The 14443-nt window shown below is 65.7% G+C and overlaps 1 protein-coding gene across 8 annotated transcripts in view; it reads right to left on the minus strand.

Annotated features, from left to right (window-relative positions):
• Positions 1-14443, minus strand: part of HDAC4 (histone deacetylase 4) — a 272461-nt gene that overhangs the window by 41936 nt on the left and 216082 nt on the right. For all 8 annotated transcript variants that reach the window (XM_038574380.1, XM_038574379.1, XM_038574382.1 and 5 more), the window contains 6 exons: positions 13861-13977; positions 13571-13769; positions 7533-7753; positions 4703-4960; positions 2543-2729; positions 1353-1486 (listed from right to left, as the gene is read on the minus strand). In XM_038574380.1, coding sequence (XP_038430308.1) covers positions 1353-1486; positions 2543-2729; positions 4703-4960; positions 7533-7753; positions 13571-13769; positions 13861-13977 — 1116 coding nt within the window. The remainder of the gene's footprint in view (positions 1-1352; positions 1487-2542; positions 2730-4702; positions 4961-7532; positions 7754-13570; positions 13770-13860; positions 13978-14443) is intronic.

The raw sequence follows: 14443 nt of genomic DNA on the forward strand, positions 1-14443 counted from the left end.
CCCCAGTGGTGCAGCCTCAGGTCAGGCCCCCAAACAGGCCTTGTCCTGCACTCCTCCCCCACAGAGGGGGGGTCCTGTCCTCCAGGAGGGCCCCGGGGGCAGGAGGCAGGACCAGCTTCCATGCCCCGCCCCTTCGAAATCACGGGTCACTATACAACCTGTGAAGGGGGCTCCCCTGAACCGAGTGACCTAAATTCCCAAACATCCCACTTCTGGAGCAGGTGGACGCACGGGGGGCTCTGCGGCCCCCACCGCCCCGGACGTGCCTGCGCGGGCCCTGGCGAGGTGGGCCCGGGGCTGGGACAGGCGGGAGTGAGCGGTCCTCACCTGCAGGGCGCTGGCCTTCCCGGGTCACCGTGGGCCACCCCACGCCCATCCCCGCCCCCGTGGTGGCCCGGCTCGCCTGTGGGGTAGGTGGGGCTGCCGTCGGCCCCCCGTCCACAGAGCCCGGAGCGCAAGGGTCCTTGTGGTGGCCGGACACTGCCCCATAAGGGCAGTCGGGCTGCTCCGGGGAAACGCGGCCCCCGCCCCCAAGGACACAAGAAGCTCAGGACCTGGCTCAGTGGGGTCTCCTGTCCCCTGGGGCCGGGGCTCTGCTGCGGCTGAGAGTGAGTTCCAGGCCCCGGGGCAGGGGCAGCAGGGGCAGGGGGCAGGGGCTCGGCCCTCGTCTGAGAACAACGGGGCACCAGCACCCCCGGGCAGCAGGGAGATGGCCGGCCGGCCAGAACCTTCTCACTGGACGGGCGGGTGCAGGGGGCGGGTCGAGCCCAGCCGGACTCCGCGTCCCACAGTCCCTGTCGCTGCCCTGCAGCAACGCCACTCCTGGGGGAGCCCTCCAAGCCCCAAGGCCCCCTGCACCCTCCAAGCAGCTTTTGGAAATACTCAAGCAAGAGAACTTTCAACAAAAAGCCAACAGGGCAGATTTCCCTCATGGCCTCCAGAAGGTGCCCTGGGGACTGAGGCCCTGGTGCCAACGGGCAGCATGGCCTAGAGGGGCTTCTCCAGGGACTCGACCAGAAGGAAAACAAGCAGCTGTGGGGTTCAGCAAGTGGTGGGCGAGGGTGGAGACAGCATGTAATGGGGGGGCCAGGGGGACAGGACGGGGGCAGGAGGATGGGGGACAGGACGGGGGACTGGATGGGAGGGGGACAGGACAGGGGAGCAGGATAGGGGGCAGAAGGACAGGAGGATGGAGGATGGGGGACAAGACGGAGTGGGGCAGGAGGACGCAGGGACAGGAAGAGGTGAACTTCCCCAAAGGGAGGACCTGGGTGAGGGAAAGCAGTCCCCCGGGCAGATGCCCCTGGTGGAACTGCTCACAGCCCCCCGCCCCCGGCCTGGGCCCCACTTACCTCACACTTGCCCCGGAGCCCCGTCTCCTGCAGCCGAGACCAGATGCTCTGGATCCTGCCGGCGTGCTCGGGGTGGCTGTTGGTGTTCCCGCAGGTACACTGGTGCTTCAGCATCAGGGTGTCGTACACGAGGCCTGGACAACGGGGGGCCCAGCCACGGTCAGGGGGGCTGTCAGGGGTTCCCGGCAGCCGCCCACCACCCACCCGGGACGCTGCCTGGCTGGGGCCCACCACCGGGTCCTGGTGGGAGACAGCGGCCAACGGCGTCCCGTCCACCAGGACGATGTGTCAGATCCACGTTCCCCAGAGACCAAGGGCGGCCAAGAGATGGAGGCCGAGGCAGGTGTCCTGCTCACGGCAGGTGCCGGGGGTCCCCGCCGGGGGAGCGAGGCAAGGAGAACGACCCGGGAAGCCGCCGCCCCCACTCCCCAAGCTGCGCGGCCCCCGCGTCACAGGGCCGTGCTGTCTTCCCAAACTAAGAGCTTTAGCCCCAAATCCAAGTCCATCCTGTCAGGGAGCGGAACCCAGGAAGCAGCGCTGCTGCTGATCTGAGTCCCCTGCGAGGTTCTGGGGTCAGAACCAAGAGAGACCCTGGAACCTTAGAACCTTCCAGGGCAGTCGGGACACCTGCGTGACACATGCACGAACAGGCCAACATCAGGGTGTTCAAAGGGACGTAACCGAGTCCTGAACCCAACTACAGCGGGCCTGGGGGGGGATCAGCACCAGGGACCCGGGGCAATGGGGATGCCCCCAGGGAGGGTCGCCCAGCCCGGGCTCTGCTGCAGGGGGAACGGGGAGGCTCCTGCAGGGGTGAGGCAGCGAGGACAGCCCCACCCCGAAGGCGAGAGCCCTGGGGGGCTGGGCCGGCCTCACACCCTGGGGCCTGAGACCCTTGAGCCCCCCGGGCCGTGTGGGCCCCACACGAAGGGCCGATGAGGAAGGATGAGCTCACTGTCCCTGCGGCCCACGGACAGGCAGCCGCCCAGCCCGCCGGCTTGTCTCCGGAGGGAACATTCTCCGGCAAAGGCAAGGTGGGCTCTGGGCCAAGGGAGACGGCGGCATCAAGAAGCGGGAGGTGGGAAGGGGGCCTCAGTGACCGACGCATCTGGTTCCCCGGCCAGGCCCAGGCCAGGTGTGGGCCACAGGTGCTCAGCGCCGGACCCCCAGCCCCCAGCCCCTGCGCATACCTGTGGTGAACCTCGGTTTGGTGGGCGGCTCCTGCACAGACATGGGGAAGGTGGCAGACGCCGGGGAGGACTGTGCCCGCGACAGAGGCCGGTGGCCGCCAAAGGACACGGGGATGCCAGCGGCCTCCATGGACGCCTGGTAGTTTCTCAGCTGGTGGATCCGCTGCTGTTCCAGAAGGAGGGCTTGCTGGGGAGAGGAGACGCGGGGTTTGGGTGCTGCCAGGAAACCGCGGCTCGCGTCCAGCAACCCACGTGCCTGACCGTTGGCTCTCGTGGGTGCACAGCCCCGAGCTCGGCAGCCCACGGAGCCCCCGCCTGCAGGCAGCCCCCGGCCGGCCCCGCCCAGGAGGAGCTGCTCCACATGCCAGACACGTGCGTGGGAGCACATCCCGGAGTGGGAACGCGGACTCCACGGCTGGGTCCCTGCCTCTCCCCCCGCGCCCCCACCCGAGGGCAGCAAGACGCTGGCTGAGTGAGCAACACACGTCTGGTCGGGTTCCAGCCACCCGGGGTCGGCCGGCCGCGCCTCTCTGAGGGGGACCCAGGTGGACGGTCCCCAGGACCTCCGCCACCTCAACAAAAATCGGCAGGGCAAAAAGGACTCAACTTCACGAAAAACTCCTTTTCACAAAATGTGTGTTTCTATGACAAGAGTTGGTTTTGGTAAGAGCGCGACACTGCCAGGACCCCAAACAGGCAGTTTAGCAACTAAGGGATGCTCCGGCGCGGCCGGGCAGGTGGGCGCCGGGCGGGGACAGCCACTGCCCCACGCAGGCCTGCGCGCCCTCCACGAAGCCGCTGCCCCATGCAGACCAGCGCCGGGCCACGAGCCAGGCCGAGGCTTCAGGGACGGATCTCACATGCGAGGCCCTGCAGGGAAGCAGGTGCACAGCGGCCGTGCGGCCCCCGAGGGACACGGGGCCTCCCTGCCCACCCGCCTGACTTCCCCGCCTCCACGGTGCAGCGGGAAGGGGCAGGGAGGGAGAGAACCCAACAGGTGCCCGCGCCCCCACGGGCCCGGCTCCAGGCGCCTGGAGCCCCGAGAGCCCTGCCCCCCGACGCCGGTCACCGAACGCTGGAGGCCTCGACTGGTGCCAGCTGCCACACGAGCCACCAGGGGCCCCGAGGCCGCTCTGCTCACTGGTATTCCTGGATGCGGAGAACAAGCGTCCCTAACGGTCCTGGGTCTGAGCAGGGTAAGGATCGTTTTCTAAATAAAGGCCGAGCGCTCCACCACCCGCGAGACCCCAGCCCTGAACGCTGGGGGGCGCACGCTCCGCTCCCCCCGCAGGCTTCCCGGTCGCGCTCCGGTGCCGAGGCCGCGGCCCCACAGCGGTCGGGGACGGCCAGGCCCGCCGGGGCCCCATGCGCACCCAGCAACGGCAGCGCTTCCCCCGACACGAGCTCCCGCGCTCCGGTCCTCGGGGGAGCAGAGGCGGGCGCCCGGCGGGCGGGAACGAGGCCCAGACGTCAGAGCCGGAGCGGCTCGGGCGAGGAACAGGAGTCGGCAAGCACCGGCCGCCCGCGGCACCCCGCCCACGCGTGCCGTCAGGAGCAAGCAGCCTCCCTGCGGCCCCCAACACGGGGCCTCCGACTCCCGGGCTGCCCGTGGGACACGGCTCTCGCGGACATGGCGGTTTTCATCTTCATTATAAATCGATAAGTCATCAGATTTATCCACGCGTCACCTGTGAGTTTGGTTAACACGTGTCAGTGTCTGGGACTGGGTCCGCGTGTCACGGTTCTTCCGGCTCTTTTATGACATCGGTCACCACGGCCTCCGGGGCCGTCAAGGCCCTGCCTGCCTTCCTGATCAATGAAGACATCGATGTGCCTCCTCCTACCCTTCACGCCGCCGCCCGGTCCTACTGACACTCGGTAGCGCCTGCATTTACGTCAACTCACGGCGCACACGCCTGAGACCGTTATCTGCAGGGACTCGGGCGGGCGGGTGTCTGGCTGGAATACGGGCGCACAGATGCCCACGGCGGGCGAGGGCCAGGACTAGACGTCACAGCCCACCCGGGTCCGGCCAGGTAGGAAGGGAAGAGGCCGCTCGGTGCCATGCCTGCCAGCCCCAGGACACTGCCCCTGGGGGCCCGTGGGACCAAGACCCGGCCTCCTGGCCTCTCCCCCCGCCGCCCCGGGCAGCCCGGTCACCTGTCTGAAGAGCAGCTCCTGCTCCGTGGGCTGGCGCTGGCCCGGCTCCACCTCCCGCGGGGGCTCCGCCTCCTCGTCGTCGCTCTCGATGGGCTCCTGCTTCACCTGCACCCCGGCCAGGGCGTGCGCCTCCTTCTGCCCCGACAGCCGGTCCAGGTAGGGCTCCTCCAGGAGGGCCTGGTGCTCGCGAAGCTCCTCCTCCGTCTCCTCGGGGTGGCTCTCGGGCTGCCGGGCTGGCTCGTTCTGCTTGGGGATAATCTACAAGGCAGAGGTGAGGGGTGAGGGCGACGGACACGACGGGACAGCGAAGGCGTCACGAGCTGCACAGCTCCGAGCAAGGGCGCAGCACCCCGAGGGATGCCGGCAATCCCGAGCTAAGGCCTGCGGGCGCTGTTCACGAGCCCACGACCTGGGCGCCGGGCACCATCTGCCCGGGAAGGCAACAGACCGGCATGGGGAGCGCATCTGTTGGGCACCCGTGTGCCCAGCGCATGGAGGTCGCAGGTGTGGAGCTGGGGCTGCACCCGGGGAGCGGCCTGTGGCTTTGAGCAAATGCGACGCTCTTGTGGGTCTCCGTGGAGGAGCCGCAGGGCCGTGGAGGATGGTCTCCCGCCACAGTCTGCGTAGCGCCCGGTGGCGCCCTCTCCTTCCTCTTGCGCATCGGCCCGGGCTGGGAATGTGGGTCCCCCTGGAGGCCTGACCCTCAGCAGCTGCCGTGGGATGGCAAGAACCCGGGGGCAGGGGGGCAGGGGGGCAGGGGTTAGGGCTGGCGGAACAGGCACCTGCCAGGCTCCCTCTCTGGCCTTCCCAGCTGCCTGGGAGGAGGGCGTCTGCCTAGAGGCCTCCAGGCCCCTCCAGGGACTCAGGACACTCGGGGCTTCCACGAGGGCGGCCGGCTCAGGAAGGATTCCCGGCCCCGCTGTCCCGGGAGCTCTGGGCAGGGGCAGGGGCACCTGGGCTGCCACCATCTCCCTGGAGCTCAGCCTCCAGGCCGCGGTACAGAGGGAGTCGGGGCGGCCGTGGCCACAGCAGCGGCCTCCCCGTGATGCAGGGCACACAGCTGCGGGGCTGTGGCTCAGCGGTGACCAGGCGCCCGTGGGCTCAGGCTGCTCGGGCCGCGGCCACCCGCAGAGGCCTGTCGCTGCCTCGGAAACGCACTTGTGCCGTGGGCTGGCTGCACCACGGCGCTGGCTCGGGGCGAGGCTCCCACGGGCAAGCGCAGCTGCCAACCCGACCAGCAGCCCGACTCTCCGTCCTCCAACGCCCTTAGGCCCTCAGGTGCCCTTTGAGGCTTCAGTGAGGCCTGTATTCGGAAAAACGCATTCCCTGAAGGCCAGCCTGCAGCTGGGGCCAGAACGGAGACCACTGGCCGGGCTCGTGGGCAGACCACCCCAAGGTCTCGGGTTCAACACTGAGAAGGCTGGGGTACACGGCCGAGCCTGGGCGCCTCGGGGCTGGAGCACCGTGTGGGGTCAGCGGCAGGCAGCACCGCGCCCCCAGCAAAGCCACCCTCTGGTGGCACCCATCCTCCAGAAAGCTCCCCCGCCTGGCAAAGCCCCACCAAACACCGCTGCACGTGAGGCTCGGGGCACGGACGACCCATGGAGCACTGGGGGTTGCTCCAGCTCGGGCCACAGCCGGAGAGCGCAGCCAGGCCTGCGTCCGTCCCTCCTGCTCGCAGAGACTCCTGGGCCCGGACTGGGGGTCCCTTGGCTAGGGACCTTGGGCAACCTGAAGCGGCCGCGCGGGGCTGCTCCGCCTAAGGGGACGTCGGGGCCGCGGCCGTGCCAGGAGGCCGGGGGAGGGCCAGCCGCACACCGTGCGGGGAATGGCTGCGATGCTCAGCGTGTCCCGAGCAGGGTGGCCGGGTGGGCGGCCTCAGAGGTACCCAGGACTGGGCGCCCTGCCGTCGGGTGGCGAGCCCATTGGGAACTCGTTCTCCCAATGAAGGGCGGAAGCACTGGTGCCAGACGGCACTAGGTAACGTCGTGGGCTCCCCGAGATCCCCGCAGCACGCCGTGGAAACACTTCCATCAGCTGTCGTTCAGTCTCGCCATCAATCATGTAACAGGATCCCGAGAGATGACCCAGTTTCTAAATCCTCCTTTGCGAGAACACGCCAGGAACGAACAGGTGTTTCCCGTCTTCCTGATGCCTCCCACCCTCTCAGTCGGAGAGTGACACACGGAAACGAGGGAGCCACAGTCGGCGCCGGGAGGGTGGACGTGCGGGGCCTCCGACACTGGGAGTGAACAGACTGGGGGTCCCCGTGTCGCCCCCGGGGAGCACGTGCCTTTGCTGTCCAGGTGAGGGCGGGGGGCGGGGGGCAGCCCGGCTCCATGGGGGCCTTGGCCGGGCCTGTGCCGGGGCCTGGCTCCTGCCGTGTGTCCCCTGCCACCCTGCAGTGGGGGCACCACCCTAGGCTCGCTTGGGCCGCCGCCAGCTACCATCGTCAAGGCACTACGCACGGCTGCTCTTTCCTGCTCCAAACAGCTCTGTGGGTGGCTCTCGGGACGGCGCGGGTGCGCACAGCCCTCAGCACCGTAGGCCACCGGGCGGGCACGTGCAGGTACCAGGGGCCTGCAGAAGGTGCCCTCGGGGCTCCGTGTCATCGTAGGGGGCTCTCGGGCCTGCTCATAGGAGTGAGTACCCCCAGGGCCCGAGGAGGCCCCACACGCCGAGACGCCCACCCCCAGCCCCTGGCCTGTGTTCCGGCTGCACACGCCGTTCCCCGTCCCGCCACGCATGCCACAGCCTGGGCTCCACGGCTCCTCTCCCGGCCCCGGGCTCCCTGGAGCTCCGCCAGCGGCCGCCGCGCCCGCACACCCACCTTGTTCATGTGCAGCTGCTGCTGGAAGTGCTGCTTGTGCTTCTCCAGGAACTGCTGGTGCTGCTGCTGGATCACCAGGTGCTGCAGGGCCGGCGCGTTCTGGGGCAGCGGCGCCGACTGGGTGCGCCCCAGCGGGCGGTGCTGCCGCAGCTTGTGCATGGACGGGGACACGCGGTCCGCACCCACCAGAGGCTGCGCGTGCAGGGGCAGCGCGCCCAGGCCTGAAAGACAGCGGGCTGAGGGTAACACGGGGGCAGACGGCGGGGGGCGGGCCGTCGGGGACCCCGAGAGCTGCCGTGCCCCTGCTCCTCCCCACAGCCCCGGGCGCCCACCGTCACGAGCTGGGAGCCTGAGCTGCGAGCACGGGCTTCGGGGAGCAGGGCCGCCGTGTGCAGGAGGCTCTCCCGACACCCAGGCCCCTGCCAGCAGCGGGCACTTCCGAGTGATGTGCTCCGAGCCACCGCCCACCCACCGGGGGCCCCATGTCACCCCCAGACGCCCCGGGCCCTAGAGACGCGCTTCCAGGGCTTGTTTTGGCCTGAGCAGCACCACAGGCGGCCAGAGTGGCTCGTGTCACACCGAGACCCGCCGCGGAGGCCCCGCTGGCCTGGTGTGTCCCGGAAGGCCCTGGAGATGGCCCTTCCCTGCTGAGCCGGAAACCACGTTGTGAGGGAACAAAACGACCTCAGATCAGATCTTTTAAGGGTCTTTTCAAGCAGTGACGTCACAAAGACGGTATCAACGCGCGTGAAAATCCTGAGGCGTCTCGTCAAGACCTACTGGTTCCTGCAAAGGTTCTGCCCACACCTACCTGCCCGCCAGCTGCCTGCCTACCTGCCCGCACCTACCCGCCAGCTGCCCACCTACCTGCCTGCCAGCTACCCACCTACCCGTCCATCTACCTGCCTGCCTGCCCGCACCTACCCGCCAGCTGCCCACCTACCTGTCCACCTACCTGCCTGCCTACCTGCCCACAAGCTGCCTGCCTACCTGCCCATCTACCTGCCCATGCCTACCTGCCTGTCAGCTGCCCACCTACCTGCCTGCGCCTACCTGCCTGCCAGCTGTCTACCTGCCTACCTGCCCATGCCTACCCGCCTGCCAGCTTCCCACCTACCTGCCCACCAACCTGCCCGTCTACCTGCCCACCAGCTGCCTCAAGCACCTGCGCCTCGACTGAAGGTTTAGGAATCCGTATGGATACGTGGTCCTGTTTTAATGTGATCCGAATCTTATTTTAAGAGGCCACCTCGGGATCCCTGGGTGGCGCAGCGGTTTGGCGCCTGCCTTTGGCCCGGGGCGCGATCCTGGAGATCCGGGATCGAATCCCACATCGGGCTCCTGGTGCATGGAGCCTGCTTCTCCCTCTGCCTGTGTCTCTGCCTCTCTCTCTCTCACTGTGTGCCTATCATGAATAAATAAAAATTTAAAAAAAAATAAATAAATAAAAGGCCACCTCTTCAGAGACTCAGGATGTCCAACATCTTTTCTTCTGCAAGCTTTTCATCCATCTGCAGTTTCACTTTTGCAAACTGTGGGTTTAGGCAGTTTATCGTTTTCCTGTGGTTTTATGGACGAAAGGGTCGACTAAACCTGCTCCCCGCGTGCCTGCTGCCCTGGCGGCCTCAGGTGGATGGACACACACGGACAAGGCTCAGGGGGAGGACGACCCAGGTCACGTCTGCCTGGGACAATGAGCACGTGACCCGAGAGCACGGCCCCCGGAGCTGCCGGAAGAAGCCCCGATGGGCAGGTGCCCCTGCCCGTGTCCCCCCGGGGAGCCCTGTGGTCTCAATTTGTCCCTTGTACCTTCACGGGTGCTGAGTTCTAAATTTTGCACGCAGACAGCAAGAGCACACACACAGACAAGATCCAAGCCTTAAGAAACTCCCTCACTAGCCTTCTGACAAGTCGGTCACCTCTGTCCCTGGAACTGCCATCCCCCGTCCAGCCCACTGTTTTTTGCAAACAGGAATCATCTTAAATTTCATTCTCTGTTTGGCTACTAGATTAAGGTTAGTAACACAGAAGACTGGCTCATTCCCAATCAGGTCTCCTAAAAATTTAAAAAAGCAAAACACAAAGCACATCCCCAATCAGGTCTCCTAAAAATTTAAAAAAGCAAAACACAAAGCACATCCCTAAGAAGGGGTTTTGGGATTCTTGCCATTGACCTAGGTGTCACGAGGGTGAACGCGCGGAAGCCCGCCACGCAAAGCTGCGTTTACGGAATCAGAGGGGCCGCGGCTTGGTGGTGGATGTTTCTCCGGCCTCAGTGGGCACCGGGAAGGAAGTAAAGCACGTGACGGGCAGCAGAGCCGCGCCGGGTAAGCTGGACGGCCCCATGTTCCACAGAGAAGCTTCTCTGGGCTCCAGGGCAGGAACCCGACTCCACAGAGGTCCGCTTTCTGCTTCCAGGGCTGGTAATGGAGCAGGAACAGGAGGCTCCGATGGCCCCGTGTGACCGTGAGCCTGGGTCTGGTGGCGCCTGCTGCCTCCCCTACGACGAGAGGCTCCCCCCAAGCAGAGGGCTGCCTTCACGCGGGGTGGACGTGCCCTGAAGACACAGGCCGCCATCCCCGTGGAGACGAGGGCAGATGCCGGGAGGACCCTGCTCTGGGCCACCTCACCCACCCCCAATTTCACTATGAGCCTCGTGGGGTGTAAAGTGCAGGGGGCTGTCGCCCTTGGGGCCTGGTTGCATTATAGGAAACTGAACGTCCTAACCTGTGAGTAGCAAAGCCCTTACCGGCCAGGTTCCTTCCCACTGACCCCTTAGGTCATGAACAGGGATCTCAGACGACAGACCATCGTGTAGTTCTTGGTATCTATCGTAAAAGACTTTTATGTGTAAAACCACACTACGGTGGGATTGAATTCCGTCCTAGGTGACCGCTGCCTGCAGGGGCCCGGGGTGTCCAGCTGGGCGCGGTGTGGGGGCAGATGCTGACCCGCGGCTCCTGGGCCCTGCTCCGGACAGCGGGCCGCGTGGGGCCTCTTTCCCTGAGCACCCGGCTGTGAGCTCACCCGAGGCTCTGCTCTTCCCGCCCACTGCCCTGGCACAAGTCCCTCTGGGGCCCAGGACATGGACAACACCTCTCAGGACGTGCTACACTCAGCTCTAACTGGTGAGTTTGCCAACGAAGGCCCCACTTAGACGCGCCCCACCAGACGTGGGGGCGAAGAGGCAAGGAAGGTGCAGACTCAGGCTGCCCTGGTGATCTGGGCCGTTCTGAGGTGTTGGCCTTCGTGCTGGCCTTCACGCTGTGGGGTTCTGGTTAAGGAGGTGAATTCACACTGGAGGAGCCGAGCCCTCTTGGCCTGCGTCCTTAGAAATCCATTTCATGCACTGCATGGCCCTACCGGCCACAGGGAAAGCCTTAACGACCCTTCAAAAGACAGTAGGCCGGGCAAGACTTGGGTCTAAGCCGCGGCTTGCAATCCAGGCTGCACACGAGCAGACCCGAGCACCGCAAGGACGTCCGGGCGTGGAGGGGCCTGCGTGGACCAGTCGGTCTGCTGGAGCTTCTGAAGGCCCGGCCACGGCTAACAGTCCGGGCTAGGCCCCAGCTAGAGAAGCACCCACGGCCAGTCGTGCTCAAGCCCCTCCCGGGACTCACGTAACCACTGCTGCAGGAACCAGCAGAGCCCGACGCTCAGAGGTGCAACCAGGGCAAGCTGCCTGTCTGCTCCCCTCAGCCCCGGCGTGGGCCCCGAGCACAACGCCACGTCCACCAGGTACAACACCTGCTCCTTCTTGCTCCCGAGCCGCCCACCCACAGTCTGGTGAGCAGGAGGCAGAGTTTCAGCAGACAAGGGCAGAGCACACGGGAGGAAGGTCACACGGGGCGGAAGCAGGGACAGGGCCTGGGGCACAGCCAGCCCATGAGCCGGTCCAGGGGGCGAGAAGGGCGGCCCTGGCTGAAGGGCGAGCCCACACCCCGTGTGCCACGGGCAGCAGGGGGCTTGCTCCTGTGCCGCCGAGAGCCAGGCCTTCACGGCCCCCCGCCCCGTCCAGCATGAATGCGCCACATTCACGTGGTCGGCAGCCACGGCCACACGGGCACCCACTAAGCCCCACGTGGGCTGAGAAGCCAAACGTGCACTTTGCTTTCGGGTCTTAACTCCCATCTTCAGCTTTAGTGGCCACATGAGGCCAGGGCTCCTGCCCGGACGGCTCTGCCCTCGGGCCTGCAGGGGCAGGAAGCCCTGTCAGGGGCGTGCGTGCTCCCACAGAGACTCTGCTTGCAGGCAGGGGGTGGGCAAGGACGGACGGGGCGGCCTGGGGGACGTGAGGGCGGCAGCGAGGTTGAAGGGTTAAAGTTCTCAACCCAAAAGTAACCACCACAACCACGGCTGACGCCTAACGGGACACCACTGTGTTAACACGCACCTCGTTTAACCCTCATAAAACTCAGCGGACAGATTACCTGCTTCACTTGTGGGGAAACTGAGTCACGGCACCAGGGAGAAGTCCCAAGGTCAGGGAGCTGGGACAGAGCAGAGATGAAGGCATCGTGTTCTCGGGCATGGCCTTGCCTCCAGCTGGGTGCCCAGGGACAGGGAGGGGGCCTGTGGGTTCGGGGGCCGGGTGGGGGGCCGGCACACAGGTGCTCACAGGTGCTGGGCAAGGGGGCCAGAGGCGGGCGAGAGCAGGCCGGGCTGCTGCCACAGACGGGGCCGGGAGACGGCCTGCGGAGCGCGGGGCAGCAACGTGGCCAACCACAGGGGGTCAGGCCAGCGAGGGAGCTGCGGGGCTGAGGTTCGTGTAGGACTGTCCCTCGCGTCCTGTGGGGAAGACCGCTTCCCAGCGAGCTGGGGGATGCGGCATTAAGTGCGCTCTGTGAGGGTGTGAGGGGCACCGGGGGCTCGGCCGGCCGTGTGTCATGACCCCAGCGTCCCGGGACCGAGCCCCGCAGCGAGCTCCCCGCTCGGTGGGCAGGCTGCTGCTCCCTGTGCTCCTCCCCCTGCTGGTGCTCTCTCCCACTTTCCCTCTCTCTCAAATAGGTAAATAACTTCTTTAAAAAAAAAGAAAAAAAAAAGAATGCTCTTTCGTGGTGGGTGACAGCGGCATGTGGGGGTGGGGATGAGGGTGACACGCAGACACGCGCCCGATGACGTGAGCGAGCAGGGGCCTGGGATCACGAGGAGGGTCCGGTGTAGCTGATGTGCTGATGCAGGACACGCGATGGGGATCCGGGTGCCCCTCAGGGCTCAGTGTCACGGACTCAGATGCAATTTTAGATAAAACCCTCCAGACCCTGTGCTCATGACCCACTGCCCAGAGGTCAGGGAGACGCACAGCTGCCCCGGCTTGCCAAGGACCCCTCAGCTCTGGGGATGGTGACCCCACTGCAAGCATCGGGGGGACCAGACAGACACACGGAAGGAAGGAGCGCTGATGGACGACGGAGCTCGCCACTTCTGCGGACACACAGACACACAGGAGGGCAGGACGCGGCCCCTTGCGCCCACAGGTTAGGACTCCGTGACCCACTGAGCACCTTGTTTTCCTCCCAAATGTCAGGGGCTGTGAAAGGGGGCGGCTCCGAGCTTAGTTTAGATTTTAATCCTGAACAAACGAATACGGCTTCTCTGGGAAGCCGAGCACGAAGCCGGGGACGATGCAGACGTGAGGGACGTCGTGCAGCTGGGCACGTCGTCTTGCAGCAAATCCACACATTCGTCACCGCTGACGCTAACAGGATTGTTGCCAGGCAAATCTCTAATTTCCTATTTTTCCCCCTAAACATAAGCATCGCGTAGACGGAGCACATTAAAATGGGTTTCCTGCGAACAGAAACTGACCAGCGCCTAGTCACCTGCGGGCTTCCGTCACACGTTCCCCTTGATCCAGAGGCCAGCGCAGACGGGAAAGCCGTCTCTCTCTCGAGGCTGCACGGCAGGACGCCCGACGCCCAGTTTTGCGCCGTCTACCTCGTCTTGCAAGCGAGCCCTGGTTTATGAGATCCCACGCCCGACGTGGGAGGGGGTGGAGAGGGGTCTCCCTGCGGGCCCGCCCCAGCCCCCGTGCTCACCTGTGACGAGGGGCGTCTGTGCAGGCGTCTGCTCCAGTAAGACCATGTGCTGCAGGAGGGGGTTGTGCGCTGCCCCGCCGTCCCGCTCCAGGGGCGCCGTGCTCAGGTAGGGAGTGAGGTGGGTGCCGGGGAAGAGGGGGATCCGCTGCTGGAGGGCCGGGAGAGCGAGTCGCTCGGCGTCCTGCTGGCCGGCCGCCCCCTGCAGAGGCACAACCGTGACGCCGGGGGCCGGGGGCCGAGGGCCGGGGCCGGCCGTCCCCCTCCACGTGCACCCGGCGACGCCTACTCACCGCGGAAGGGCCGGTGGCGGGCAGTCCCAGCGTGATGTTGGGCAGGGACGGTGACGTGTACAGGGGGAGCGGGGCCACGGAGCCTTCTCGAGTCACGAGTCTGTGCGCCAAGCCGGTCTGGAGACAGAACACACGACGGCCGTCACACGCGGTCGGGTCTCCGACGAGCGTGGCCAGCGCTCGCCACGAGAAATGACGGCAGGAAAGGCTCTGGGGGGCCCTGCTGAACCCTGAGACGCCACCGTATAGACGTTCGTCAACACGCTCAGCACACGGGCGAGCAGAACACCTCAGAGCGGGCCACCGAAACGTCGATTCACAATCCATCAGACTCGTTGGCTCTTTTTCGGATTGCTAATTCACTAAACTCCCGAGGAAATCTATGGGATTTATATATTTTAAAATATATTCTTGGTTGGGAAGGTCTTTTCGCACATGACATCAGAGGCAGAAACCAAAAACGGGCATTAAAATAAATCCCTCCCAGAAAAGGCAAATAACGGTCACAGCAATGTTGGCCCTGTGTCGGGCAGAGAAACCTGAATATGTAAAGAGCTCATGAATCAAATAATTATTAACAAGG

This window comes from Canis lupus, chromosome 25, assembly GCF_011100685.1.
Source record: "Canis lupus familiaris isolate Mischka breed German Shepherd chromosome 25, alternate assembly UU_Cfam_GSD_1.0, whole genome shotgun sequence".
NCBI classification, from domain to species: Eukaryota; Metazoa; Chordata; class Mammalia; order Carnivora; family Canidae; genus Canis; species Canis lupus.